General features: G+C 39.0%; 2 protein-coding genes across 4 annotated transcripts in view; both read right to left on the bottom strand.

Moving 5' to 3' along the window:
* ccdc180 (coiled-coil domain containing 180) overlaps nucleotides 1–21031 on the bottom strand; it is a 31795-nt gene extending 10764 nt beyond the window's left edge. The window contains exons 1-8 of one of the 3 annotated variants that reach the window (XM_057338382.1): nucleotides 20925–21031; nucleotides 20579–20709; nucleotides 20414–20502; nucleotides 19669–19775; nucleotides 19394–19501; nucleotides 19178–19288; nucleotides 18984–19079; nucleotides 18724–18888 (exon numbers count right to left, since the gene is read on the bottom strand). In XM_057338382.1, the coding sequence (XP_057194365.1) occupies nucleotides 18742–18888; nucleotides 18984–19079; nucleotides 19178–19288; nucleotides 19394–19501; nucleotides 19669–19775; nucleotides 20414–20502; nucleotides 20579–20709; nucleotides 20925–20963 (828 nt within the window). In that variant the 5' untranslated portion in view covers nucleotides 20964–21031 and the 3' untranslated portion in view covers nucleotides 18724–18741. Of the gene's footprint in view, nucleotides 1–18455; nucleotides 18889–18983; nucleotides 19080–19177; nucleotides 19289–19393; nucleotides 19502–19668; nucleotides 19776–20413; nucleotides 20503–20578; nucleotides 20723–20924 lie in introns of those variants that run through there. The other 2 variants (XM_057338383.1, XM_057338381.1) reach the window with 2 other exon arrangements.
* A 448-nt stretch (nucleotides 21032–21479) lies between these two features.
* On the bottom strand, nucleotides 21480–26520 carry ssb (small RNA binding exonuclease protection factor La). Its single transcript, XM_057338081.1, has 12 exons — nucleotides 26408–26520; nucleotides 25512–25569; nucleotides 25320–25423; nucleotides 24983–25157; nucleotides 24752–24859; nucleotides 24165–24268; nucleotides 23646–23717; nucleotides 23518–23560; nucleotides 23296–23433; nucleotides 22999–23191; nucleotides 22778–22894; nucleotides 21480–22639 (listed from the first exon to the last, which is right to left on the bottom strand). Exons 2-12 carry the CDS (start codon nucleotides 25566–25568, stop codon nucleotides 22545–22547), a joined length of 1206 nt encoding a protein of 401 aa, XP_057194064.1. The 5' UTR covers nucleotide 25569; nucleotides 26408–26520; the 3' UTR covers nucleotides 21480–22544.
* Between the last annotated feature and the right edge of the window lie 107 nt (nucleotides 26521–26627).

The following is a 26627-nucleotide window of genomic DNA, read 5'->3' as shown; positions in this document are numbered from 1 at the left end:
AGTCTAGATGTAATGTAAAATATGCCTAAACAACAAAATACCTATCACCACATTCTGTTCTATTCGATTCTAGTCTAGTCTAGTCTAGTCTAGTCTTTATGTAATGTAAAATATGCATAAACAACACAAAATACCCATCACCACATTCTATTCTAGTCTAGTCTAGTCTAGTCTAGATGTAATGTAAAATATGCCTAAACAACACAAAATACCCATCACCACATTCTATTCTATTCTAGTCTAGTCTAGTCTAGTCTAGTCTATTCTAGTCTTTATGTAATGTAAAATATGCCTAAACAACACAAAATACCCATCACCACATTCTATTCTATTCTATTCTATTCTATTCTATTCTATTCTATGCTATTCTCCAAAAATACTCTTGTTATTATACATACAGTACAAACCAGTATGTTCTATTCTTTTACCTTTAAAATGTATTTAATCAACACAAACATCCAGCATATTCTTTTCTGTGTATGTCTCTATCCTATTCTGTCTATATATAGTCTGAAAATGTTCTTTAAAATGATTCTGTATTATAAAATGGCACCCACAGCCAGATGCAAAAAACACATGCACGCAGACACACACGCACGTGCGGCTTGAAACAACTTGACCTTTTCATTTTTACATTATCATTACAAGTCGTGTTCTGACTGTGCTGACATCAATGCTTCAAGAGATATTTTTGTCCTATTCCTGCATTTGAACAGAAAGTCACATGTCAGGTCTGTAGGACGGGAAGAGACGAGAAAACGCGCTGAATTAACCGCTTTAAAGAGCCCTGCAATTTGCCAGGTGCAGCAATTACTTGTTTCTATGGCAACCAGGCAGGGCAGTTTTCTCTTTTTTGGAGGAGAATGGCAAGAGCAGGGGAACCTGCTCAGAAGACCGCCTGTATCCTTTCTTTTCTTGTTTTTGTGACATCTGCATAATCAAATAGACTTACTATACCATCTGAACTCTCACCAGCCCAAACCCTATAAAACAAATATTTTCCAGAATAAACATCCTGTCACTGGTAAATGTAGTTGAGTTTAATTTGTTTTTAAGAAAACCAGGGCCGGAACCCGATTCACAACCCATCTGTAAATCTGCCTGACTACAATTACCTATAAGTAATATAAACAATTTAATTTATAAAAGAATGCCCTGTACATGAGAGCCTTTCTAATGAACGCAATGTAAACCTAAATGTCATTTTGTGATCTATGTCTTGAAACTTTCAGCATTGCTCATACTTACAGTAATCAAAAGCTATTTAAATAAAAATATAAAGGTCAAGAATAAACCATGTTGCATACTGGAAGCCTAACAATTTTCCTAAATGTTGTACATATCTCTGTATTTCTTAAACACATTTTGATAAAAAAAAATGGTCTAGCCTTTATAATCTGGTGTAATATTCTGAGCAAACTGTGTTTAAATGGTGAAACACTGTGAGGACCATAAATATAAGAATATTTAAATGTGTTTTAGAGATCTCGAGTTAAGAGATATATAATTTGAAGACCATATAGACCCCAACACGCTACTCTCACACCTGCTGCCCAGCACTTTCTGTGCCATAAAAAAAGCTAAACTCTACTGCCACCTACAGACAAAAGTGTTGACATTGCCTGGTACATGTTGTGTATCTGAAGTTTTGTGCGTGTGACTGCGGGGGAGTGTGTTTTATAACAGGCTTTCCTAACCAGCTAGCGCTATGACACGTTTTAACGTCATCATCAATGACGCCATCATCCTGAAACGTGCCTGACATGTCCAGAGTGTCTCCCTGTCTTCGGCGGGAGATGTGCTGACGGGCTCCAGCACTTCTCTCAAAAATGAATGGATGTATACGTAAACCAAAATGAAAGCAATAGATGAAGAGCTAAAGTGACAGATACACACACACACACACACACACACACACACGCACGCACGCACGCACGCACGCACGCACGCACGCACGCACGCACGCACGCACGCACGCACGCACGCACACACACACACACACACACACACGCACACACACGCGCACACGCACGCACACACACACGCACGCACGCACGCACACACACACATGTTGGGTTTCCATGTTTTATGGGGACATTCCATAGACGCAATGGTTTTTATACTGTACAAACTGTATGTCATATTCCCTACCCCTAAACCTAACAATCACACACAACTGTCTGCTCTTTTAGATTTTCACAAAAGTTAATTCTGTATGATTTATAAGCTTGTTTCCTCGTGGGGACAAAAAAATGTCCCCACAAGGACAAGGATTTTGGATATTGCCATCTTTGTGGGGACATTTTGTCCCCATACCGTAGAGTTTACCCTTCCCACACACACACGCACAGGAGGAACAGGAGCATTTAAAGCTAAAGTGACAGCTCTGCTGATAAAGACGGGGCTTTTCAATCCGCTTATTTATAGGAGACAGGAGAAAATTACATAAGCACTTCAAACCACTTGCTTTCTCACTCATAAAACATGCTCAACTTTAAATCAAGAGATACGACTGTGTGACAAAAGGAGGTCATGTTTCTGTGTTTTTATCTTTTTACCAAGCCTGGTGTGAATCGTACAGGCAAATCGAGAAAATGTACAGGCCAATACAATTTATTACACTTATTGTATAAAACAAATCCACCAAATGCCATATATCAATTTCAAGCAGTTCTTACTCTGTGTGTTTCACCACAGGTGGAATGCTGCATTGATCACCATTATCAACAATCGTTCTTTTTATAAATATATTTTTTCTCCCAGATGATGGATTTTTATTTGTTAAATTGATCATGGTGCTGATTATACTAATATTCTTACATTTCAATTACATTACATCATTTACAATTCAATGACATTACATCAACTACATCATGTATAGGCCTAATATTGCAATGCCTCCTAAAGTTCCACTCAAGAGTCTTATTAAAGGGATAGTTCACCCAAAAATTAAAATTCTGTCATCATTTACTCACCCTCATGTAATTTCATACCTTTACAAATTACTTTGTTCTGATGAACACAGAGAAAGATATTTGGAAGAATGTTAGCAATTTTCAGTTCTGGGACATCACTGACTATCATAGTAGGAAAAATTCAATGGTAGCCAAAGCTGCCCCAGAACTGTTAGTTTTCCTAAATTCATAAAAATATCCCTTTTTGCGTTCAACAGAATAAAAAAATACACAATATTTTTCTATACTATGGTAGTGGATGATGTCCCAGAACTGAAAATTGCTAACATTCTTCCAAATATCTTCATCAGAACAAAGAAATGTATACAGATTTGAAACAGCCTGGGGTGAGTAAATGATGACAGAATTTTTGGGTGAACTATCCCTTTAACTCATCAGAACTAATTTTGAACAAGCACTTGATGCTTGGTGGGTTCATTTTTTATTCTTTGTTTCAAGCGTAAAAACCTGACCGTGCACAAATAAGCAAATTTGCTAGTAATCTTCTTTGGTCACTCTTCACGACAAATCAGAGAGCTAAGGCCTTTCATTCTGTATAGTACAGCGAGTTTTCACCGTTTCCAAAAATAAACGGAAAATGGGTCGCCGGTTATTCCAGAGGCTAATTCTGCTGAGCGAGAGAGGAGAAGATAATCCCGCGCTATCCTGCTGAGAGAAAAAGGCAATTTTACAGCGAAATGTGAGCGGCACAAGACTAACGTCTGTGGAGAGCTGATAAGAGCAGCACACACACACACAGGCAGGGATAAGAGACGATGAAGGAGGGTAAGGTTCAGAGGTCGCTGGTAATGGTGTGTTAACATTAAAGAGATTTTATTGCTCAGAGAAGAGACTTCACAGAATGATCTATTGTGTTATCAACTTTGTATCAAATTCCTATAAAATTGCGGAATAATAATAATAGACATAAATGTGACTTTTGCAGACAAACAGTAAGAACACTAGAATCTTGATGTGGACAGTAAATTCAGATAATTTGGATGAAAATAGTGTTGAGTTCAAATCTTTGATTGTTAAATTAATATTTAGTAATCTAAGCAAATCTTAGCACAGTTTGAAAAGTGAATCTCTCTTCTGAAACTCCAAAGACATTCTACTTCTCAGAACGTATACTACATAAGTAAAAATCGTATATGCAATTCATTACAGAAAGAAAGGTAAAAGTCTTGTTTAAAAAAATGCTACATCATTCGAAATCTATATAATGCGATTATATTCACACATTTTAGGTGTAATTTAAATCAAAATCACATAAGCATGAGAAAATGTGAGTATTTTATTTGGCTGGTTGTTGAATGAGCATCTTACCACATTCTGATTTAGTTCATTTCCCTAAATACCCTAAAAACCTTGAATAATAAATTCAGGAAACACAGATGTGGAAAAAAATGTGGAACACTTTATCTCTTAAAGCACTCAAAATACGTTCAAGAAACCCTTCATCACGTTGATACCTAAAAAATCCTCAAAAAGGAGCAACTGAAAGGATTGAAAACGACAGGAACGAGAATGTGACGTGTGACAAGAATCTGTGTGACGTCTAAAAGATATAAAGAAACGACAGATTGTAATTGGTTGGGTAGAAGTGGCATATCTTAGTTGTGTGCGTCACAAGCTCAGGGCATTTCTCGCGCGAAAGGGTGTGTCTATGACAGCACAAGCCTCAAAGACTTCCTCGCATCCTGAAACTTACGCAACCTTATGCCATGCTTCCATTGGTTCAAAGGAGAACCATTCCACTGACTCACTGCCAAATGTACAGTACATATTTATGCTGATTGCCCATACTTTTATCACACCAACAACACAGCTTGTATTTACATTTAATTTGCATTTCATACATATGAAATCGCTTTTTGAAGGAGTTGTGCAGATAGCGTTTCATTAAATATTTTGTCATTTATTAATAACTGGTAAAATGACAACATTCTACAGTATATACCGAAGGGACAGAAATAAAATTGGATGCATAGGCTACACATGGAATATATTTGATGTTTAAACCTACAATCCAAATGTATTTAAAATACAATATTTCAATTATGTTTTCTTCTGTAACTATGAATAGCAATTATCAATCATGAGTGCAAACTGCAAAATCAGGCTTGTGACCATTCATGGTTGCCATGCCAACACTAATTGTGCATGCTAGCATGAAGCTCATTGTAAATAGCTAGAGAGGATGTTAGTGTGAGGAGCAGATAATCGCTGTGGACAGCTATCATAGCACATTAGAGCTGCCGAGAGCCTGCATGTGTGCACAAACTGAGGCAAAAACTTCATTTACATTTTAGGTCAAGGACTTTTTTATATTCTATAGAGGACGACTATGTGACCCGATAGAATTGTGCAAATAATTTAAGCCTTCTTAAACATTCACCTATTACTTTTAAAGTTTTTTGGATCCCCAGCAGGCAGATACAGTATGACCTAAAATGTAACTTTTTGTTATATCACAAAATAGACAATCACTTTTCAGAAATGTAGTGTATATATCAATCAGAATTTTAACATTAGTACAGTATTACATTTAAAGGGACACTTCACCCAAAAATAAAAATTCTGTCATCATTTACTCACCATCGATTTGTTCCAAATCTGTATAAATTTCTTAGTTTTTCCGATAAACTCAGAGAAATATTTGGAAGATTGCTTGTAAGCAAACAGTTCTTGGCCCCCATTGACTACCACATAGGAAAATGACAATGCTCAAAAGTGCCCCAGAACTGTTTGCTTTCCTACATTCTTAAAACATTCTTAAGAATTATTTCTTACTATGGTAGTCAATGGTGGCCAATAACGGATTGGTTACAAGCATTCTTCCAAATATCTTTCTCTGTGTTCATCAGAACAAAGTAATGTACAGATTTTAAACAACTGAAGAATTCATAAATTTTTGGGTGATCTGGTTTTTTTTTTTTAATTTTTGAAGGAACAGTTCACCCAAAAATTAAAATTCTGTCATCATTTACTAACCCTCAAGTTGTTCCAAACCTGTATAAATTTATTTGTTCTGCTGGACACAAAGGAAGATATTTGGAAGAATGTTAGCAATTTTCAGTTCTGGGACATTATTGACTACCATAGTAGGAGAAATTAAAGTCGTAGTCAAAGGTGCCCGAGAACTGTTTGTTTTTCTAAATTCTTAAAAACAGAACAAAAAATATGGTAGTCAATGATGTACCAGAACTGAAAATGGCTAATATTCTTCCAAATATCTTTCTTTGTGTTTAACAGAACAAATACATTTATACAGGTCTAGAACAACTTGAGGGTTGTAAATGGTGACAGAATTTTCATTTTTGGGTGAACTGTCCCTTTAAGTTGGTTGAAGCATGCATAACACTGTGTGATATCAATAGTCTTTTATGGTAAATGGAATGATAGACATGATAGACGTGCAGAGTGAAAAAAAACATGTTCCATGACTCTTGCTCTCACAAACAACACAAAGACAGAAATTATCTCTTTTTCTGCTCAGCGGGAGAACCCACTTATTCATTACCATGGCAACCGCAAGAATGGAAAAAGATGCCCATGATGTCTAAAAGAGAAATGGCCTGTCAGAAATCTGCCATTTTGTAACACCGCATAAGGCTCAGAACTGCAGTGTTACTTTGTCTTGTCCAGACAGGTTAATCTTTGCCTACATGCGTGAATACAATACATTTGTGCATGTATCAGTGATTACACACACGGCTTTGCCGGCAATCCACAGTTTTCACGAAATGCTGATTACAAACATAAAGTTCCGTAATTTTATATATTTCCAAATGAAACAGGATATTTAATGAGAATTTTAGGGTTTAATGCATTTGGCAGCTGAGTGTAAGATAAAATAGGCTGTAAAAAATGGACTTTTTTACATACACTGTAAGACTGTTTGCCAGTAAATTACTGTAGATTTAATGTACAATTTTGTTTTAAGTTTAAACTTACCTAGTTTATATATTTTTCCTTCATAAAACAAGACTAAATATCTTGGGTCACTTTTCCTGTTATGTAAATGTAACGTAATCTAAGAAGTTTTAAATATTTTTTACAGAAGAAAAATGCTTAGGAAGAATGTCATTTTTTGCAGTGTTGCTGTGCTAATGCCAGTCTCTTCTTGCTAATTTTGAATCTCAAAAGTCAAAGTGTTTTATTTTGATTAAAGTAATTGAAAACAGTCCTAATTGGAAAGTATATTAAGTAGTTATTAAAGCTACAGTAAGTTACTGGCAAACCTGCTGCAAAAACTACAGCAAAGTTTTACAGTGTACCAGAATGGAGCCTGGGGCTTGAAGCTGGAATTGGTTATTATAAGTTGATAAAAAAATATGATGTCCAACGGTTTCAAAATATTATGTCCAAATGTGCATATACACATTTGCAAGAATTCATTGCTATAAAAACAGACCATTTTACCACATGACCAATATTTTAATTTAAATAGATAAGTTTACACAGAAATAAAAAGGTGTTTTGCATTACTTATTAATTCTCATGTCATTCAAAACCTGTATATGACTCTTATAATATTAGAAATGTCTCAGTGGTTCCATACAATGGAAGTCAATGGGGCCAATGTTGTTTGGTTACCAACATTCTTCAAAATATCTTCTTTTGTGTTCAGCAGAAGAAAGCCATACAGGTTTTGAATGACACGAGGTTGAGAAAATGAGGAAAGAATTTCCATTTTCAGGTGAGCTATCCCTATAACACAGTAGTTTGAGATGTTACGGAGAAAAAAAGACATCTAGCACACAATTCTGATTTCATGTTGACTTTAAACACGCCCTAGGACTGTGCCACATTACTCGAAGAAAACATGGGCGACCCCTTGACGCACAAGATTATGACAACTATCTCTCTCTCGCACCACCTCTCGCCGGATTTGTCTTTTTCTGTCAAAGTCTCCCACCTCTTTTTCTGGGTGGTGATGGGGCAGAACCGTATTGACAGCTCCTTCATGGTCCACCAGTCCAGACAGAGTGCTCTCCTCCCCTCATCTCCCACTTCCACAGGCCAGAGGAGGGTTGTCATAGAAACAACCCTTCTGGGGTGGAGGATCCAAACAGGCTCTTCCTTTGTGTCACTCTGCAGGTTGGCCCACTGAAAAATGACCACCGATCAGCCCTTATTCTTACATGGACATTTGTCTTTAAAGGGAGACGGGGCACGAGGGAGAAACAGAGAAACAGCGGCATGCAAGGATGTATACTGATAAACACAGGGCAAACTAAATGATTTGGTTACTAGTATTGGTTAGTAGTATTTGCCTGTCCAAAATGTGTTGTTATGATGCTAGTGTTGTGATAAGTTGTTAGGGTGTTCCAGGTGGTTACCAAAACACCACTATGTATTTGCTATAATGTTCCAAGGAGGATACCCTATTTCTGTATGGCTGCAAGAATGTTCTGGGTGATTGCCGGGGCATTGCTATGTATTTGCTATAATGTTCTAAGGCACTTGTTAGCCCATTTATGTGTGGTTGCTAGGGTTTTCTGGGTGGTCACAAGGGCATTCCTATCTGTTTGCTATAACGTCCTAAGGAGGTTACTAGCCCTATTTCTGTATGGTTGCTAGGGTGTTCTGTGTGGTTGCTAGGGTGTTCTGTGTGGTTGCGGGGCATCGCTACGTATTTGCTATAATGTTCTAAGGCACCTGTTAGCCCATTTATGTGTCGTTGCTAGGGTGCTCTGGGTGGCTGCTGGGGCATTGCTATGTATTTGTTATAATGCTCTAAGAAGATTGTTAGCCCATTTCTCTGTGGTTGCTAGGGTGTTCTAGGTGGTTGCCAGGGAATTGCTATGTATTTGCTATAATGCTCTAAGGAGGTTGTTAGCCCATTTCTGTGTGGTTGCTAGGGTGATCTGGATGGTTGCTTACTTGCATAAGTCAACAACCCAACCCCTTTCAATGGTATTCTTGTTCCTACAATGCATGTGATCATCTGCCAGGCAAAAAAGTTTGATTCAAATTCCACGTATAATAATAAAAAGGAGGGATGATTCAACGTTAAATGAGAATTTAATATACTTTTTGAAACCATTTCTTGCCCTCTAATAAAATCGCTGTCAAAGGTTAGTCACGCAAAAACACACACAGTCTAAAACCACCACCTACACGAGTCTCGCCATCCAGACGTTCCATTTCCAGATGATAAATGCCTTTCCTGTTAAACATCTCTCTATTGTCTTTATGATTATGGCTGCGCAGATAACAGCAATATTTCTGTTCATTGGCTTCCCTCTGCTTACTGTTAGTGTGGTCATTAATATTGTTGGGAAGGCTGATAGTGACCCCGGTGCCATTTATCAAAGCTAAACACAGTAATCATATGCACATATGACCAGAGCATTAATATCACTATAGCTACATTAACTGACAGCAGAGGAAAGGCAGCGCAGAGAGATCTTGAGCTGACCTTGAGACTGTTTATCTCTGTTAGACTGGAGAAGAGCGTGTATGAGAAAGACTAGAATGAGACCACACATCCTGCTTTATGTCCTCATTGTACACAAAACAAATTCATAAAAGACTGGCATTCAGTTTATTTACCAGAATTTTACGATCCATCAATCAATCAATCAATCCGGTGTGACAGGTGAGAAAACAATGTTTGCATAATTTGCTAAAATTAATCATCTACTTAATTAATATCAGAACAGAGGACAAGCAACCAGATACTAATTAGCTGCATGCAGATACACAGTGATGTGGGTTGTAATTCAGCCAATAACAATCCGACTTGATCTGTGAAATGGTAGAAGTGTCAACAGAAAATTCCTCTTTTATTTATTGAGTAAACACTGACCACGTTTACATTGTAAAAAATTTAGCATAAGCCAAATGGTTGGAGTCATTGAAAGAAGAGCCATCAACCCCCTCCAACCCCTTGTCTCCTGGTTTCTTGATATCAACCTCAAAAGACCAGAGTCAAAACCTAGCTCCAGGGGTCTGGACTTGAGTTGGTGCTCTCACCGAAAGAGCCATCAACCCCCTTTTGTTTCTCTGTGGGATATTTTACGACCCCTAAGCTTCAAAGCAGAGGGGAGAAGTCTCTCTGTCTCATGTGAAACTTAACATATGAGGCTAACCAGAGAAACTTCTCTGACAAATAGGAACTTGTTTCAACTGTCCTTTTCTATAAATATATCTAAATATCTAGGTTATACATTGTCGCTCTTGCCATTTTTAAATAATCTGTAATTGTTAAATAGGCAAGTTAATTCAGGCTTTGTTTGCATTCGTACCGCCGAATGAATCATGTCTTGATGCACTTCAAACCTTAGCATATTTGATATATAAATGTTTGTCTTTACAATTCCTCCTTGTTTATATACATTGTGTGACCATAGAACATTCTCTTTTCATTATGTAATAATTTGGAATAGTATTTTGTAAAGTTGCCAGGAGGTCATAAAGATGCAAATTAGCTGTTGACAAAGAACCTCTTCCCTGCTCAACTCTGATTGGTCGATTCAAACTCAGGTGGGCATGCCCTCTCATGAAGTTAAATATCGAGCCTGCTATGAAAAGACTCTCTTCCTCTCTTCCTCTATTCTCTTCTGTTATACCTGCATCCGTGTTTTGTGGCGTCTCTTCGGAGACTGCCGTTTTCCCCCCACTGGGGAAAAAGAAGGAACAATGAACTTCTACTGCCACGTGGTTAAGCCAAGCGGCCGATCACGAGGCCCGCAACTTTCTGCAGGACTGCCTTCTGAAACCTTTTGAACAATTCCATCTCTACACGCGCATACGGATATCGGTCCAGCACAGAGCTTGCAAGTATCCGTTTCTATTTATAGAATAGCTGCGTTAAGTCTGTACCTCTTTGTTAAAGATGATTTTTATTGGTGTTCAGAAATCGCTGCCATGCCCTCTCTCTCTCTCTCTCTCTCTCTCTCTCTCTCTCTCTTTCTCTCTCAGCGCTTCCTAGTGCATTTGTGTTTCATGTATTCGTTTGTTTTATGCGATCGTCATTGTTTTGTTTACCATGTAGAGTAGAGTTTAATAAACAACCATATATATTCATTTGTGATGGGTTTTCTGTATTCACGCTCACAATCAGTAATCAAATTATTTGCCTTATTCTGAGTAAGCTAATATTACGATTAAGGTGTTTACATGAGTTAAGAATATACCTTTCATGTTCCCGTTTTACATGTTACACTACATCGATTAAAGGCATACGTCTTTATGTCCCTAAGCGATGCCGTTTCATGTATCAACAAACAGTTCGTCTTCGCCATGGTACCACATACATTTTTTGGTGTTTCATTTATTTTCTAGAATTGTTGGCATCTTTCTTGTTTCCCGTTCGGACCAAAAATGTGCTTTCTTGCTTGAAGCCATGTTGTTTGCCGTAAAACGAAATGGCTGTCCACTGCCGAGCGTGTGTGTAACCTGTCGCAAAGTGCCGTGAAAGTTCCTACGCGCCGGTAATAGTGCGATTAAGCTGTGTACATGTCTATACCGCACTTCGATAATGCGACTAAAATAGGAGCACTCCACCCATCTTAATTCGATTTGTGTTTACTACGATTATGAGTTTAGACCGATTAAGCTAATCAAAAAGCTCTGTATACATGGTCCATTCTTAATCAGAGTATTGTCTTAATCGTGTTAATATCGGATTATTGTTGTCCATGTAAACGTGGTTACTGTGTAAAATAAAGGTGCAGAGGTTGTTATAAATTTATTTGGCATATATTGGACATCACCCAGATGACCAAATGTCATAGATGATGACCAACCAGCTGCTGCGCACACATCTTCCAGAGAAGCCCCTCTAAACAATGCCCAGGAGGCAGCCACTCCTGTAGAGTGGGCCACTACTCCCTGTGGGGGAGGCATCCCTGCGCTGTGATAGGCTAGCTCTATCAGCCTGACCACCCATTTCGACAGACTCTGCTTGGACATTGCCTGGCCTTGTACAGAGTCTCCATAACACACAAATAACTGATCGGTATGCCTTATCTGTTGTGTGCAAGATACAGTATGTATCTCCTCAGTGCCCTTACAGGACAGATTAGATGCAGTCTGGCTGATTCCGCTGAATTGTGAGGAGGTGGATGGAATGGTTCTAGCACAAAAGGCCTGGAAACAAAAGAAAGAGGCAGAACTTTTGGCAGAAATGAGGGGTTTTGAAGAAGGATGCACAGAGAAGGCATGAATTTCGCTCACCCTCTTAACTGAAGAGACAGACAAGAGAAATGCTGTCTTCAATGTCAGAAATTCCATCCCTATTTCATGTACTGTAATGGTTCAAAAGGAGGTTTTTTCAGAGCCTTCAAGACAATACCCAGATCCCATGAGGGAATTAGCAGAGCTTGAGATGGGCACAGTCTGCGAGCCCCCTTCAGATAACGCCTGATCAGAGGTTGAGATCCAACTGTGTAACCTCCATAGCCCTCATGACGGTCAGATATAGCTGCCTCTCAAGATTGATTCCGTTACTCCAGTCTCCAGCATGAACTGGAGAAATGAGAGGATTGAATCCACTTCACATGAAAATGGGTCTATCTCCATTGATTGACACCATCTAGAATACCTTTCCCATCTATAGGCATAAAGCCGCCTTGTGGTCAGAACTGCTTTTCCAAGATTCCTGGCTAACTCCCGTCTAGTGGCCAGACATGTAATCTGAACTTCCCTGGATTCGGGTGGGAGATCTAACCATGGGCCTGAGACAGCATATCCTTTCTGACTGGGAGACACCATGGTGACCCTCTCAGCAAAGCGATTAAATCCGGCATCCATGACTGTTGTGGCCAAGCTGGTGCCACCAGCAGGAGTTTGGCCTTCAGAGTTCTCACCTTGGCAAGGACTGCAGGCAGTAGTGGGAAAGGAGGAAATGCATACAGGAGCACTGGGGGCCAATCGTTTGCCAGAGCATCCACCCCTAGGGGCCCTCTGGGGCCCACCATTGAATACCACAGGAGACAGTGTAGTTTTCCTGTGTGGCAAAAAGGTCTACTTTGGCCTTCCTGAAACAAAGCCAAATGGCCTCTCTCACCACTGTGTGAAGTCGTCAATCAATCACCTGTCTCTCCTGAAGCTGAGGAAAAAATGGATCAGAGCCCGAAATACTCCCTCCAATTCCAAGAGGTTTATGTGTACTCCTATCCACAAGGTATCCCATTTCCCTTGTACTGGATTGCCTCGCCTGACAGCACCCCAGTCTGCCTGTGAGGCATCTGTCGTTATGGTCTCCCTTGAACATAACGGGCCCAGCTTGACTCCCTCCCTCAGGCCTGGAGTCGAGAGCCACCATTTGACTGCTGGAAGACAATCCAGGTCTCTTGGAATCAGTCGCTGTCCATTCTCGTATAGATTCACTTTGTACCTTGCTATCCATCGTTGTAATGGGCGCATATGTAGCAACCCCAACGGCACCACCTAACTGGCTGCTGCCATTAGGCCAAGCAGTCTCCGACCCAACCTCATTGCAACTTGTTCCGTTTTTATGAACTCGGACAGGCACTCCTTCAACACCGACTGACTCTGTAGGGACAGAGATGCTCTCATCATAATCAAATTCAAACTCAAGCCTAGGTATGTCACTACCCTTGTGGGAGTGAGACAACTCTTTTTGGTGTTCAGAGTCAGCCCCAATTTCTGCAAGTGGGCTAGGACCACCTTTGTGTTGCTTCTGGAATGCTCTGTAGGGGAACAGATTACCCAATCATCCAGGTAATTGGCAATGCGTAGGCCTTGGTGACTTTTTTTGGAATCAGGAAATAGGTTGAATAAAACCCCTGCCCTATCGATTCTAAGGGCAGGCGTGTCATTGCTCCTTTCCTTAAAAGAACTTAGACTTCGTCTTCCAGAGACCTGCGCTGCATTTCTCCTCTCAAAACAGTTGGAACAATCCCTTGAAATTGGGGTGGCTTGGATTTGAATCCAAAATTAGCCAACTGAGGTGCTCAGTACCCATGGACATTGAGTGCATTGGCACCAGTGTAAGAGATGTTGGCTGGAAAAACGTGGGGCCGTAAGTTGATAGCTGTCATTGACGGTTTCTTCCTCCAAGCGTGTTGGAGGACTCTGCCTGTCATGTCCTACGAAAGGAATGCCCGACTCCTTGGCCTGGTCTTGTGGGTGCCCTTTGGGCAGCAAACCGGCGGTGACCTACGAAGGCTTGGATTGATGATTCTACCCGAGCCCAACTGCTGCTCCCAGCTGATGTACGTGGCCCACGAGTAGCTGGTGCCCTAACCACTGATCGGGTCATTTCTCTTGTTCTACAAGACTGTTCCAAGGCTGCTTCTGCAGTGGGTCCAAAGACCTCCCCAGGCACTAGTGGGGCTGCAATGACTGCCATGAAGTCTTGATCCAACAAATTAGCTTGAGATAGCCATACTTGATGACGTGCTTGGACCATATTGGCCATGGATTGCCCCAGGGCTTGGGCATGCGCACTTGTTCCTCGGATCAGCATATGAACCACTCGTAATGTTTCCGGGATGCTTTCCTCCTCTGTCAAAGTGTATGACAAATCCTGCAGCAGACTTTCTAAATATACCAAGAGGAGAGAGTTTGTGCATGCCAGTCTTGCTGACAAGGCAGAGGCCTGATAGGCTTTCCGCAGCTGACTGTCAATTATTCTACCAAGCTTGTTAGGGTGTGTAGCATCCCTTCCAGTCCTGGCCATAGCCCCAGTCAACATAGAAAATGTTGGTCCGATCTGAGGAGCTGTAGCAAGCCCCTGAGTCACTGACCCTGCCAGATTGCCCAGCTGTGTCCTTGGGAGTGCCATGGAACTAGGGGCCTTCCAGGAAGACTGCAACTCCGTTATAAAATCAGGAAGTATTTACGATGATTTACGATGCTGAGGGCCTCTATCAAACACTGAGGTTGATGTTGAAGCAGCCTGGGAAGGCAGCTTTGCCCGCTCGGCTGCTCTGGCAATCACTGCTTTGTCTGAAGGGTCCAGTGCCATATCGTCTGAGGCCTGAGAAGCACAATCCCCCATTTCTGACTCAGAGATGTCCTCCGTCTCTGAAGGCCCAGAATTTTCGTCCTTTCCAAACACTCCAGACGCTACCACTGAAAGCTCATCAGGGTGGCGGAATCGCCTTTTTGATAATGGCACACCCAAGATTTGAGGTTCTGCAGCCCCTTGCTGATCCTCTAACAAGGATCTTAAGGTCTCCTGCATACCTTGCATTTGCTTCTGCAACTGACCAATGTCCCCTTGTATATGCTTACGTTTGCACGCTTGTTAACGTCTGACCCCTTCCTCCTGAAGATCATGTTCCGACCGAAGTGGCTCAATGTCTGCAGGCATTTCAGGGGGTAAATCCGACTTCTCCTCTTGAATCATAACAAGGAAACTTGAATCAATTAGAAACGAAGAGGCCTCTTTGACTGAATTGCTGTACAAGAGTGTCACACTGTAATCCCTAACAGCTCTCCTCTACTCGGTTGCTTTCACCCTTACAGGTGAAGAGGCCCATCTTTGGCAGTTATTAACAAAATGATTATGAAAACACAAACATAGAATATATATATATGAATATATAAATACACTCACCTTACGTTCCAAACGTGAACACACACAAACTAGAGATAGCATTCACCCTTACGGGTGAAGAGGCTCCTTAAACCTCACAACCTTTGTTTACCAAACAAAAGCGTGTGCCAGTGCGACCGATAAAATCCTCTCAAATAAAGAGATTCCGGTCTGTTGAATACAACAAAAGAACATGCAGCAAAATCTTACCGCAAAACAGCTTTCATCGATAGCTAGGAGGCAAAAAAGAGAAAGGGCCGGCGGCTTCACACCTGTATTTATAGCCTGTGATTGCAAGCGGGGCGTGGCTAATTTGATATACCATCTCCTCACAGCTCATCCTTAGTGAGGCTGACGCATACTGTGGCGTGTTGACTGAAATGAAATAGAACTTGAATTAGTACAACATAAAAAGTTTATTTTTCTTACTCCATTGGGACATATTTTTGCTGTGATTTACACATTATATTTTTACACTTTAGTGCTTTATTTTGATTACTTTTTTCAGAAAACAAGATCCTTTTGCTTCCACAAAAATTATCTTGATTTGAGAAGTTTTAGATGTAGTTTTTAGATTGAAAAGTACTGCAAAACAAGACAAAATCTTTTTTGCAGTGCAGCTTGAATGCACTTTGCTTCAGATAAGCAGCTATACCAAATGCATGAGAGCCTTACAGCACGAAAAAGGTGCGGAAGGGAGTACGTTTGCCTCTCAAGTCATTTGGGGTTTCATGATGTTTCTGGACAGGCCTAAAAATAGAAATTAATCATCTTGTCATTGTAGCATCAAGACAACCTCAGGGAGAAGGTATCGCGCTAATATGATTCGTTGCCCATGTCAAAGTACATCTCAGTCAAAATATATACATCCAGTGTTCAACAATTCCCTAACTGTCCAATGACCTTCGCTAGAGGACATACCATAAACACATATAGATGAACATTGTTCTGTTATTCTAACCTCCAAAACCCTTCATCAATTAAAAATACTACTACCAGCTGCTATCCCATAATGCACCAGGGCTGGAATTAAATCTACGTTATCAAGCTGATCTCGCCACCCACTGATTCTCTCACTAAACTCTGAACTGATTGCTCCGGTATTGACCATGTCTGACACAGCGTGAATCAGAGTGAGGTAGGTGCCCGTCGCTGCTTCTACACGTGCACTTCTCAAGGGCAAGCGACAATAGGTGTCCATCAGAGACCAGCAACCTGGGACATACTGACGTGACAGTTTCCATCGGTGTGAAGCAGGGATGCTTACATGTAGTGGGTTAATTACAATACCCAGACCCCTGAGACCCCGACACACAATACATGATATCCAGGCACTTAATGGCTTGAAGCAGATATCTGCCACACTTCAACAAGTGCAGAGAAATTCCAATTGATGTGTTGAACATATTGGAATGTGTACTGGGTGACAAACACCAATGAGCAATTTGTTGACAAATGGTTGTGTTGTATGCAAGTCACGTTACCAGGCAAGATGGTATCTGCGTAGATCATAAACTCATTCACATTCACAGATGTCACGTAATGTGTTTTTTACGTGCATTGAATAGCATGGGTTTTGGTGACCCTGGCATCGCATTGGTTTGACTTTGATGTGAATGACATCAGGGATGTGTGTAGATGAATGCGTGCATGCAAAACATCAGTGACAAGACGACACTCAACTGCACGCATGTATGCGTGTGTGTATTTGTGTGCTACAAATACAAAATATTAATAAAACACTTCAAGTACATATAAAAGACACACAAAAATGAGAATAATATCCTATATCTAAAATCCTATTTGGCATTGCCCTCATGTTGTTCTAAACATGTATCATTTTCTCTCTTTCATTGAACACGAAAAGAGAGAAATGTTAGTGACAGCCTCAGTCCGCATTAACTTTCATATTAATGAAAAATGAGCAGCGTGTCCTTCTTAAAAAGTCTTTCTTGTGTGTTCAGACAAAAAATCCATTCAAATATGTTACATGAGGGTGAGTAAATAAGGCAGTGACTTAAAGAAAAAAAAACTGCTAGAAAAAATACCCATCGCTTCATGGCTCTGACAGCTTATGGAAAAAGGCTAAACGAGATAACTGGGCATCAAAAACAATGTCAATTGAAATTGCAGTCCGCTGATGCAGTAAGCCAAGGATCAACACCAATTTACTGGAAATATTGGCTCCACACATTGACAGCATTGCGCCAGAGAGACACAAGTCAATGACAATAATGCATAAGAAACAAACCAAGTTAAAAGACAAAGCCACGTCTACTTTAAATATTGATAATCATTTACAGATCAGAATTTAGAAATAAGCTGCAGTGAAAATCATGAGGTTTGTGTCCAAAATGGAGTTATTACGCCCCCTGCTGTTCATACCTCAACTAAAAACCTACTTTTAAAAGTTCTTGAGGAATTATCCTATTTTTCAAGTTTTAGGAAAGTCAAAACAATGAATATTAACAATCCATGTGTGTCCTCCGTTCATTCCATTTTCTTCATTTTCAAAAAAACAACAACGAACTCTTACCAAATGAAAAAGTAAAGACGGTTTATAACGAGTTTTATAAAAATAAGTTTAGTTACCTTAAGTTTTCTCCAGTGTTTTGTTTAAATTGGTCAAAGGAAATCTTAAAAACCTTAAATCTATTTTGAACCAAGGAGCTCATTTTCTCATTAACAAATTCAAAGTGGCCAGCAGAATAAAATGATAAAACATTGAATATTAAACAGACATTCACACTAAAAACATACTACTAAATAGTAAATGTAACTGACAGACATACATCAATTGATATGATCATATCGACACGTTTTATTATCTTTTGAGGTTTAACGGCTGGCTAGTCATTATAGGTCAACAAATTGCTGGATAACATAAAACAAACACGCTATGAGCTAGCATGCACTCATCTGTTGTGCAGCATCTTGATGCTCGCAAAGATATTTTTTCATTTTCATTTTAAGGCTCAACAAATACAGAATTGACCAATTATTTTAAATGTATTTATTATTATAATAAGTCAGTTAAAATTTGTAATCAATTGACAGCCCTAACTGTATCATTGTAGTGTGTTTAAAAGAGAACAGCATTTGCTGACCTATTTTCTCATTGATGACAGAAAGACCCGAATACCATTCTACAAAAGATGCCTCTGAGATTCTCGGAGGAACCATGTTTCTTCATATGTAAATCCAACCAGCATCATTTTTGCCAGGCAGCGTTCATTTTTAACTTACTTAAACAGCTTAATGGCTTCAAGAAGTTTGATTTTTTTGCCAGTTTTGAAGTTTGTCCTCCCATCTCATCCTCTGGAAAACTTCCATCTGCAAATGTTTCTCCATCCAATTCAAAGAGAGTTTGGCCAAAGCACATCGATTTGCCAACAGAGCTTGGTTTATCGTCTGGGAAGAACGTGTCACAAAAGGAAAACATGCTGATGAATTCATTAATGTGAAATTAAATAGCCTACCTATACATGTAAAATACAGTATACTACCATGGCTTTATTGTCCATTAGTCTGTGGACATCGTACGGCATCAAGTAACTGATTTTCTCCAGTTTTGTGGTGTACTTTCTCAGTACTGCTGAAATCTAGACGAACAAAGATATGATTCATATAAAATATAATTAAGTTAACATTGTGCTAATACACCATGGGACTGTATGCTTTAATCTTGATAACCACATACCCTGATTTTTCTCTCAGATTCAAATCTGGCATAAATCTCATCTAGCTCTTTAATCCACTTTCTCATCAAGAAGGATGTGTGGCACACTTTATTCCATATATCGCTTGCATCCTTATTAATTAAACAGATAAATCACACTTGAGTTATCATATAAAGTACTGCAATATTGTAAGTGTTGTATTTGTAAGGGCTGAGCTATACTAAGATAATCCTTACCTGATAGCTATGTGCTGTTAAATCAGAGACATTTTCAAAACTGTCTTTAATTTTTGACCATTTTTGCAAGAAATCCTTTGCCGTCTCCCTAAACAATGCTTCAAAATCCTAAATGCAGAAAGAGTGCAAGTTACAATATCGACAATATACAATATAGACACTTTTGCGAAAGTGATAACGTGACTTTTACATATGACTGAGAGATTTTTGTACAGATGCCATTATTATTATCTATTAATATATTGGCCAATAAAGCATCTAAGAGGTGTTTGTACCACAGAAATGCTGGAGAGATCCATCTGCAATAAGGAAACAGCTTCATTGTGGTCCTTTCGCCTTTTCTCAACAAGGTGGTGAATAATGTCCGAGTTTTTTTTCTCTGCTATTATGGACAAAACAGGGAACTCTTAAAATTATGGCAGCGGCTATTTGCACTAAGTATAAATAGCAATAGATGCTATTTACACTAAGTGAAAATAGCGACAGATGCTACCCTAAACCTAAACTTTATGAATACAAATGAATTTTAAATCTTAAATCAATTTAATTGAAAACAAATGCCTTTATGATCTGTAATGTGATAGAAAAAGGTAAAAGAGCATTTCCGGCGAGAGGTGGATTAGAACCCTTGCCCCGGTTGCATAAAGCACCTTAAGTTTTTCCCTTAAGTATGACACTTAAGGGGTGATTTTCCTTTACCAAAGACAATAGAAGAATAACTTAAGTAAAACTTAAGGTATACTTAAGGACACACTTAAGGGAAAATTACACTTAAGGTGCTTTATGCAACCGGGTCCTGGTCTCTAGTGTCGTAAATGAACAGGATGTGCAGCCTCAGAGCTTCATGTGTTTACTTTAAGTTTCAAGTGATAGAAACGGTTAGGCGGTTCCGTGGTAATACTGGTGGAATGTCGCATGGCTTTCAGACAAACAGATTCGAAACATTCAAGCTACATGATTAACTTACATTTGTTTCTCCACAATTCTTAATGTGTGATGACAAATGACATCCTTGCTTACCAATAGTGTCTGGTAGACCCCAAATCTCAGCTTTATCGCACGGGTCCTTACTTCTATTTGCATGTCTAGTATCTGAAAATAACTGGTTCCTATTGTGCAGAGTAACTTTCAATTGAGGTAAAAACATTGAAAATCAAATCGATGTCCATATCGCGAGCATCATACCGTGTGTTGAAATTGATGTTGCCACTCATTTGCTGTGTTCCATACCCCGCAGCATCTCCGCTCAGCAGACAAGCGTCCACATCTACTGTGCGCTTTCGCCGGGCGTCATAGAGCGCCATTGAAAATTGAACCTGAGTGCACATACTGAAAATGTATATTATTTCAAGAAATAAGATATGCAACAATATGTTAAAAACACAAAGTTGTCGTTCAGATGGCAACAGTACAATTTAACTGGGAATCATACATTTGCAAGACCCCAGTAGACATTCTCACTGGGAACCACGCGCGTTTTTGTCAATGTAGCTGTATGAAGTTGTATGCTTAAATAAAACACATATCAAACCTTTTCATGTTGTCCGTCCATGGTATGTGTTTCCAACATTTGTTTATGAAACTGTCGTGCTGTGGCTATGGCAACCACCCAGGACACGCAACAACTACAGCTCTGGGCCAGCCTCCACGTTGTTTTGTTATGCGCGCATATTAGTGACGTGTCTTTCGCGAACGAGCCCTTGGCCTTTCTGTAGTAAAGGGTTCATCCCAAAATTAAAGAAATTCATTTTAAGATTTTATATGATAATTACCCATCTGGAGAGTTTCGAAGGATTACATTTTATTTTGAAACGATACAATGCATATTTTGTAATTTATTTCCAGAAAATATTTTCTTTACATATTTTTTAATATTCCAATGCCTTCTGGGAAAAATTGCAATTATGGTTAATGGAGGAAAAGGTGATTGAATTGAGTCTGTCTTTTATAGATATTAAATACAGAAACTATGAAGAAGGTAGTCAAAATACTTTTTGATTAATAATTTACTTTTGTTAGCTAAACGTTTTATTCACAAATATGTTTTTTTTAATATTGAATAAAAATAGGTGGAATAAAATGGAAAATATGTCTGCTTTATTTTCTGGTGAAGAGGCATAGACGTGGTAAGAAAATTCAACATGTTTCTGTCAAAATGTTTTTCGGCCTTTTCTTGAATATTGTGGGGGAAGCATCTGACCGGTGTCAATCATTACCAGTAAATTATGGCTGTGGTTAGGATTAGGTTTAAGGGCAGGCTTTACATATAGTGGCCATGTATAAATTTGTCTTCATAAATTAAACTACTTTTTTAACTTCACAACCTTTATTGAAATTCCAAATGTAATATTCATTTCTCCACACACGAGACAGTAAAAAAAATAGAGTGCTTGTTGAAACCCTGAAATGGTTATTAATGAAATCACAGCACCTAAAACAACACTTCGGATTAAAATACATTTTTGTGTTGCTTAACTGCTGCTTTGAAATTCAACAAAAAGTCAATTTTCACTTTAAAAAAAAATATGTCAAAGAAAGCACAGATCGCATCTTACCAGTCGACACAGATTTTAAAGTAACATATAGAGAAACATGATTACCAAAACTTAATATCTCATGTTTATGGAATTGTTTAGTAGCTCAACTACAAAGCAAATCAGAAAAACAGGTATTCATTAATGGAAAACGCTGCATATTTCAGCACTATTTAAAAGAATGACAAAAGACATTGCCAAAACCCTAATATGATCTCATGCAGGCCTCATGGCCTTAAACAATGACACAGTATTGCATTGAGCAAATGTGACCAAACAAAACCTCAGTCAGAACCAACAATCTGCTCACTTCCAGACAAAACAGAATAGACTTGAAATCCAGATCTTGAAAACTGTAAGTGTAAAAGCATCAGAGATCTTAAAGGTTTGACAACCGTATACGTTATACGTGTGTAGAGCAAATAAATAAAACCTTATACACAAGAAAATAAAAATGTGTGTACTTTATGAAACTTAAACATGGGTCTTTCAGAAATTTACGCATGTGGCACTTGCGCAGCGGTTATGCTATGATGCAGGAGATAGTCTGAGAATCTTCAGGACTTCATGTAAGGGCAAATCTACAGTAAAAAAGTAAGGCCATTGAGTCTTCGCCCTTAAGAAATGGTCTCGCTTTTTGCTTGTTTGGAGACCGGCTCGCCATTGTCTTGACCGTTAGACTTGAGTGGCCTCTTCTTTGGACTGGCTTCTTCTATTCAAGGAGAAAAACAATTTCCATTTTTATGTCAATAAAGTTTTAAAAACACAGAAACTCTAGAACACTTTTGTATTTTCATAGGACTTAACCCTTGTATTCGAAACTGAGCACAAAAAAAAAATTCCCCCTTACCTTCATCTGCCTCCTCATCACTGTCAAACTTGGTCTTCTTTCCCTGAAACTTGGCCTGCTCTCTTCCTCCCCTGTCTCTGCGACCTCCTCTCCCTCTCCCACGACCCCTTTGACCTCCTAAAATCAAAGATTGTAGTATGATGCGCTAGCAATTTACATTAAACCATTGTATTAACAGATTAAAGGCTCTTTCATGTCTTGTTTTGGATTCAGTCTGGTACCTCTGCCTCCTTTGCGTTTGTTCATGGATTCCTGCTGATTTTCGATAATCTTCTTTAATGTCTCCATTTCTGTGTCTCCCTCAAGCACTTCCCAATGAACAACTTGGTCGTTAACCTTGAGATCCTCGCCTCCCTGAGCCTCACGGGCTTTCTTCAATGCCTCCTGAGCATTTGAGTGGAATAGGATGGTGCCCTGAGGGGAAATAGAAGAATAAAAATCATTCAAGGAAAATAGTCTCAAAAGATGAAAACGGTGTTCTACAAACTTAGATCCATTGAGCATGTCTGAGCTCTTACCTCTTTAGCTCCTCGGATAAAATCAATCCATTTAATCCGGGCATGATCGGCGAAGACCTTGTGGAAATCTTCCCTTGATGTTTGACCCAACTCTCCAGAAAACTTCAGCAGACAGCCTCTCTGGTCATTCAGGGATTTCTGGGAAAATATGAGAATGATATTTTAAGGACACCATCACACCTGTCTGATTTCTAATAATGTTGTTTTTGCATGACAACTTACCAGCTCTTCCTCCTCAGCTTGCTTTTGCTTGTCCTCCTTGTCACTGAAACGTACATTTTTATCAGTTATTTAATCTAATTTTAGTCTCTTTTTTTGGGTGTAATACAAATATTCTCGCAGCATCTCACCTTTTGGCTTTGGCCTTTGCTTCCGCACGGTTGTGTTTTCTTTCAGCTATCTTTTTAGAGAAGTAGTCCTCTCTACAGATAGAGGTGTACAAGGTTAGCATCTCTTACACCGGTTTACTCACAACCGTTCAGTTACAGAGTGAACAGTCCTTGAACACATTTTCCTTAACAAAAACAAAATAAAAACTATAACAAAAATTATTTATTTTTCCTGGAGCTCAGTGGTTAGAGCATGGTGCGAGCAATGCCAAGGTCATGGGTTCGAGCCCAGGGACTGCACATACTCTGATACAAATGTATAATATAATGCAAGTCGTGTTGGATAAGAGCGTCTGCCTAATGCATAAATGTAAATGTAATAACTGAAAATAAAATCATTGGAAAAACCAAGAGTAAATGTTCCAAGACATCTATTAGCAGGTATCAAATGAAAAATTATAACACCCATATGAACATGCAATGTTCTGAACTAAATAAAAAAAGGTTCTTTTAAATTAAATAGCAGGTAAAGATACCTACTTCATCATAACAATCATCTCATTTCCTTTGTACTCTTTCACATCAGCACGCTCAACAAAAGCCTTGGCGGCTTCTTCAGATTCTAGAACCGCAAAGATTGAGCCCTGGAGACAATGAAAATTGAAGTAATATTTACATAGTGACATATCACAAATATTGGGTATTCTATAGTCAAGAAATTAGTATCAAAGTGAACAGTATGTCCCTTTCAAACAAATAACTTTCATTTGTGAATATTCATATTTAGCTCTTTTGTTAATGAGAAATATCACTTTTTTAGCATAATATTGCTGTGATATTAAAAAAACAATAACATTCCTCCATTTTTGGTCCAACGTACTATAGTTTTGTAACATCAGAAGTCAACAATGCGGTGTATTCACAAAATATTTCTGTAACCCTACATTAAACCATTGTATTAACAGAGACAGAAACGCCTCGGTGGACACAGGCCCTAAGAGCTCTTGCACATGTAACAGGTTAAAAAAGGTGCTTTCACTTGCTTTTGGTTATTATATACATATGGCCCTTAAAGTATAATAGAGCAGATACGCGTCGTTACACACACACATAGTAAAATCTCTTACTTTGAAAGTCTTCTGGGGTCCTTTTCTCATGTAGATGTTCTCAATTGTTCCTTTATCAGACAGCCACTCTTTTACCTCATCCAGCGTAGTGTCGAGAGGAAAACCTTTCTGTTGGGTAAAAACATTATATGCTACAGTCAACAAACACAATATTATAGAAAAAAGAGACAATAAATAGAAGAAATAATACTTTTTTGTTGTTTTTCTTTCTCCTTGTTCCTATTCACTCACCATGTAGATGGATTTGTGTTTGAGAGTGTCTCTGTATTCCTCGTTGTCTTCTGGAAGAGGTTTGTTAGGATTTCGCCTTATTTTGGTTTTGTCCTCACTGACCTCCAGGAGACCAGTCTGAGACTTCAGTAGCGCCTCAACAATGACGGAAACGTCCGACGTGATATTTTTTAGTCTGTACAGACGGAACGTCATACAAAATCAACAGCAGTAAGGAATTTGGCATGCAAAAAAAGGTGGCAGTATTTTGAATGAAAAATACAATTAGTAACAGTTAACCCAAAATTAAATTCTGTCAACACTTAATGTTGAACTACTTCATTTCTCTAGTAATTACCTATTAAATTTGAGCATGGTCTCCAGTGTGACCCAGCCATCATCTACCTGCAGCTGCTCCTTTAGAAACTTGTCTCGGGGAAGATTGTGGTCACCAAAATAGTACTGCCAACACAGACACACAGAAACATTGACATTTGTGAATGAACTGAATTAAGGCACTGAAGGAGGTGGATCACATTTATATCCTCACCTCAATCTGGTCTGACACCTTCTTCTCCAGAGAAGACATTTCCGGAGCGTCTGCCATTCTTAAAATCACAAACAACAAAAATATTAGTAAAATAGGCTCAATATTCAAGCATGCAACACTTTTATTATGACACTTTGTATATAATAAAGTCAGGGGCTGGTGTCAAGTCCATTTCAATAAACTTGTTTTCGTTGAGCTGTTTTGTCATGTTGGTTTGAAACACCTGGTACTAAACCAAATTAGACTAGATTATTTAATGAAGATAGATTTATTTGGGTGAAGCTTTCATTTTTATTGTGCATTATGCAATACATTTGGCCAATTTATGTTAGCCAAAAGTAGTCATAATAGTTTTGATATGCTTTATTTATGCTCTGTTTAAAGTCAGCAAATTAAAACTGACAGGTCAGGATCCCGCTATGACAACCCATCAGGAGTGACAACATGCCCCACTAGTACTACAGTCAGAATTGTACGCACATGAACTTCTGATCTTCTAAATATGCTATTTTAGTCTTATAACAGAAATTGTAATAAGGCTTTGCCCATATGGAATAGAAAACCGGTGTTGTTCCTTATTTGTGCAAAGCAACGTAATGATCACACCACGTGCCTGTGCCTGTGCCACAGAGCTAAGGCACGCTGATTTATTTAAACGTAATAGTTACTGTTGCAGTCATATCAGTGTTCAAGAAAACTAAACACAACTTCGTAAATGTGCATATGTTTGCCCTGCAAAGAGTCTTTCTAAGGTAATGTTACAGTAACTTACACTAAAAAAACATTAAACGCGATTAGCATTGTCATCTTTGCTTTTCCGTCAGGTTTAAACGGAAACCATCAAAAAAACTGTAAACCCCACAATAACTGGCAGCACACAAAATTGCCATACTTACTTCTGCTATTCTCTGATCTGTCTGATCGGAATGAAATGAGTCTGATATCTCCAGTCCACACTGAACGCACCTTTCCCGTTGCGTGAATCAACGTGTGGCCGCGCGTTGCTATGACGTCACTTCGAGACCCGGCACAGAGAATTATGGGAGGTGTAGTTCTTAAATCATCGGTTTGCTCAGTTTGTGCCTCAGCAAATTACTGTAGCTCTGTGTGCTCCAA

Source organism: Triplophysa rosa, linkage group LG7, assembly GCF_024868665.1.
Source record: "Triplophysa rosa linkage group LG7, Trosa_1v2, whole genome shotgun sequence".
Classification (NCBI taxonomy): Eukaryota; Metazoa; Chordata; class Actinopteri; order Cypriniformes; family Nemacheilidae; genus Triplophysa; species Triplophysa rosa.
Note: the sequence above shows the minus strand (reverse complement) of the source record. Positions and strands in the feature narration are given on the sequence as shown.

What these genes read in the sequence shown, in the direction of transcription:
- ssb (XM_057338081.1), bottom strand. Translation starts at nt 25,568, where the DNA reads ATGGCAGACGCTCCGGAAATGTCTTCTCTGGAGAAGAAGGTGTCAGAC. An exon ending in AGGTGTCAGACCAGATTGAG is followed by an intron (nt 25,424 to 25,511) that starts GTGAGGATATAA and finishes CTGTGTTGGCAG; the next exon opens with TACTATTTTGGTGACCACAA. An exon ending in AAGCTGAGGAGGAAGAGCTG is followed by an intron (nt 23,434 to 23,517) that starts GTAAGTTGTCAT and finishes ATATTTTCCCAG; the next exon opens with AAATCCCTGAATGACCAGAG.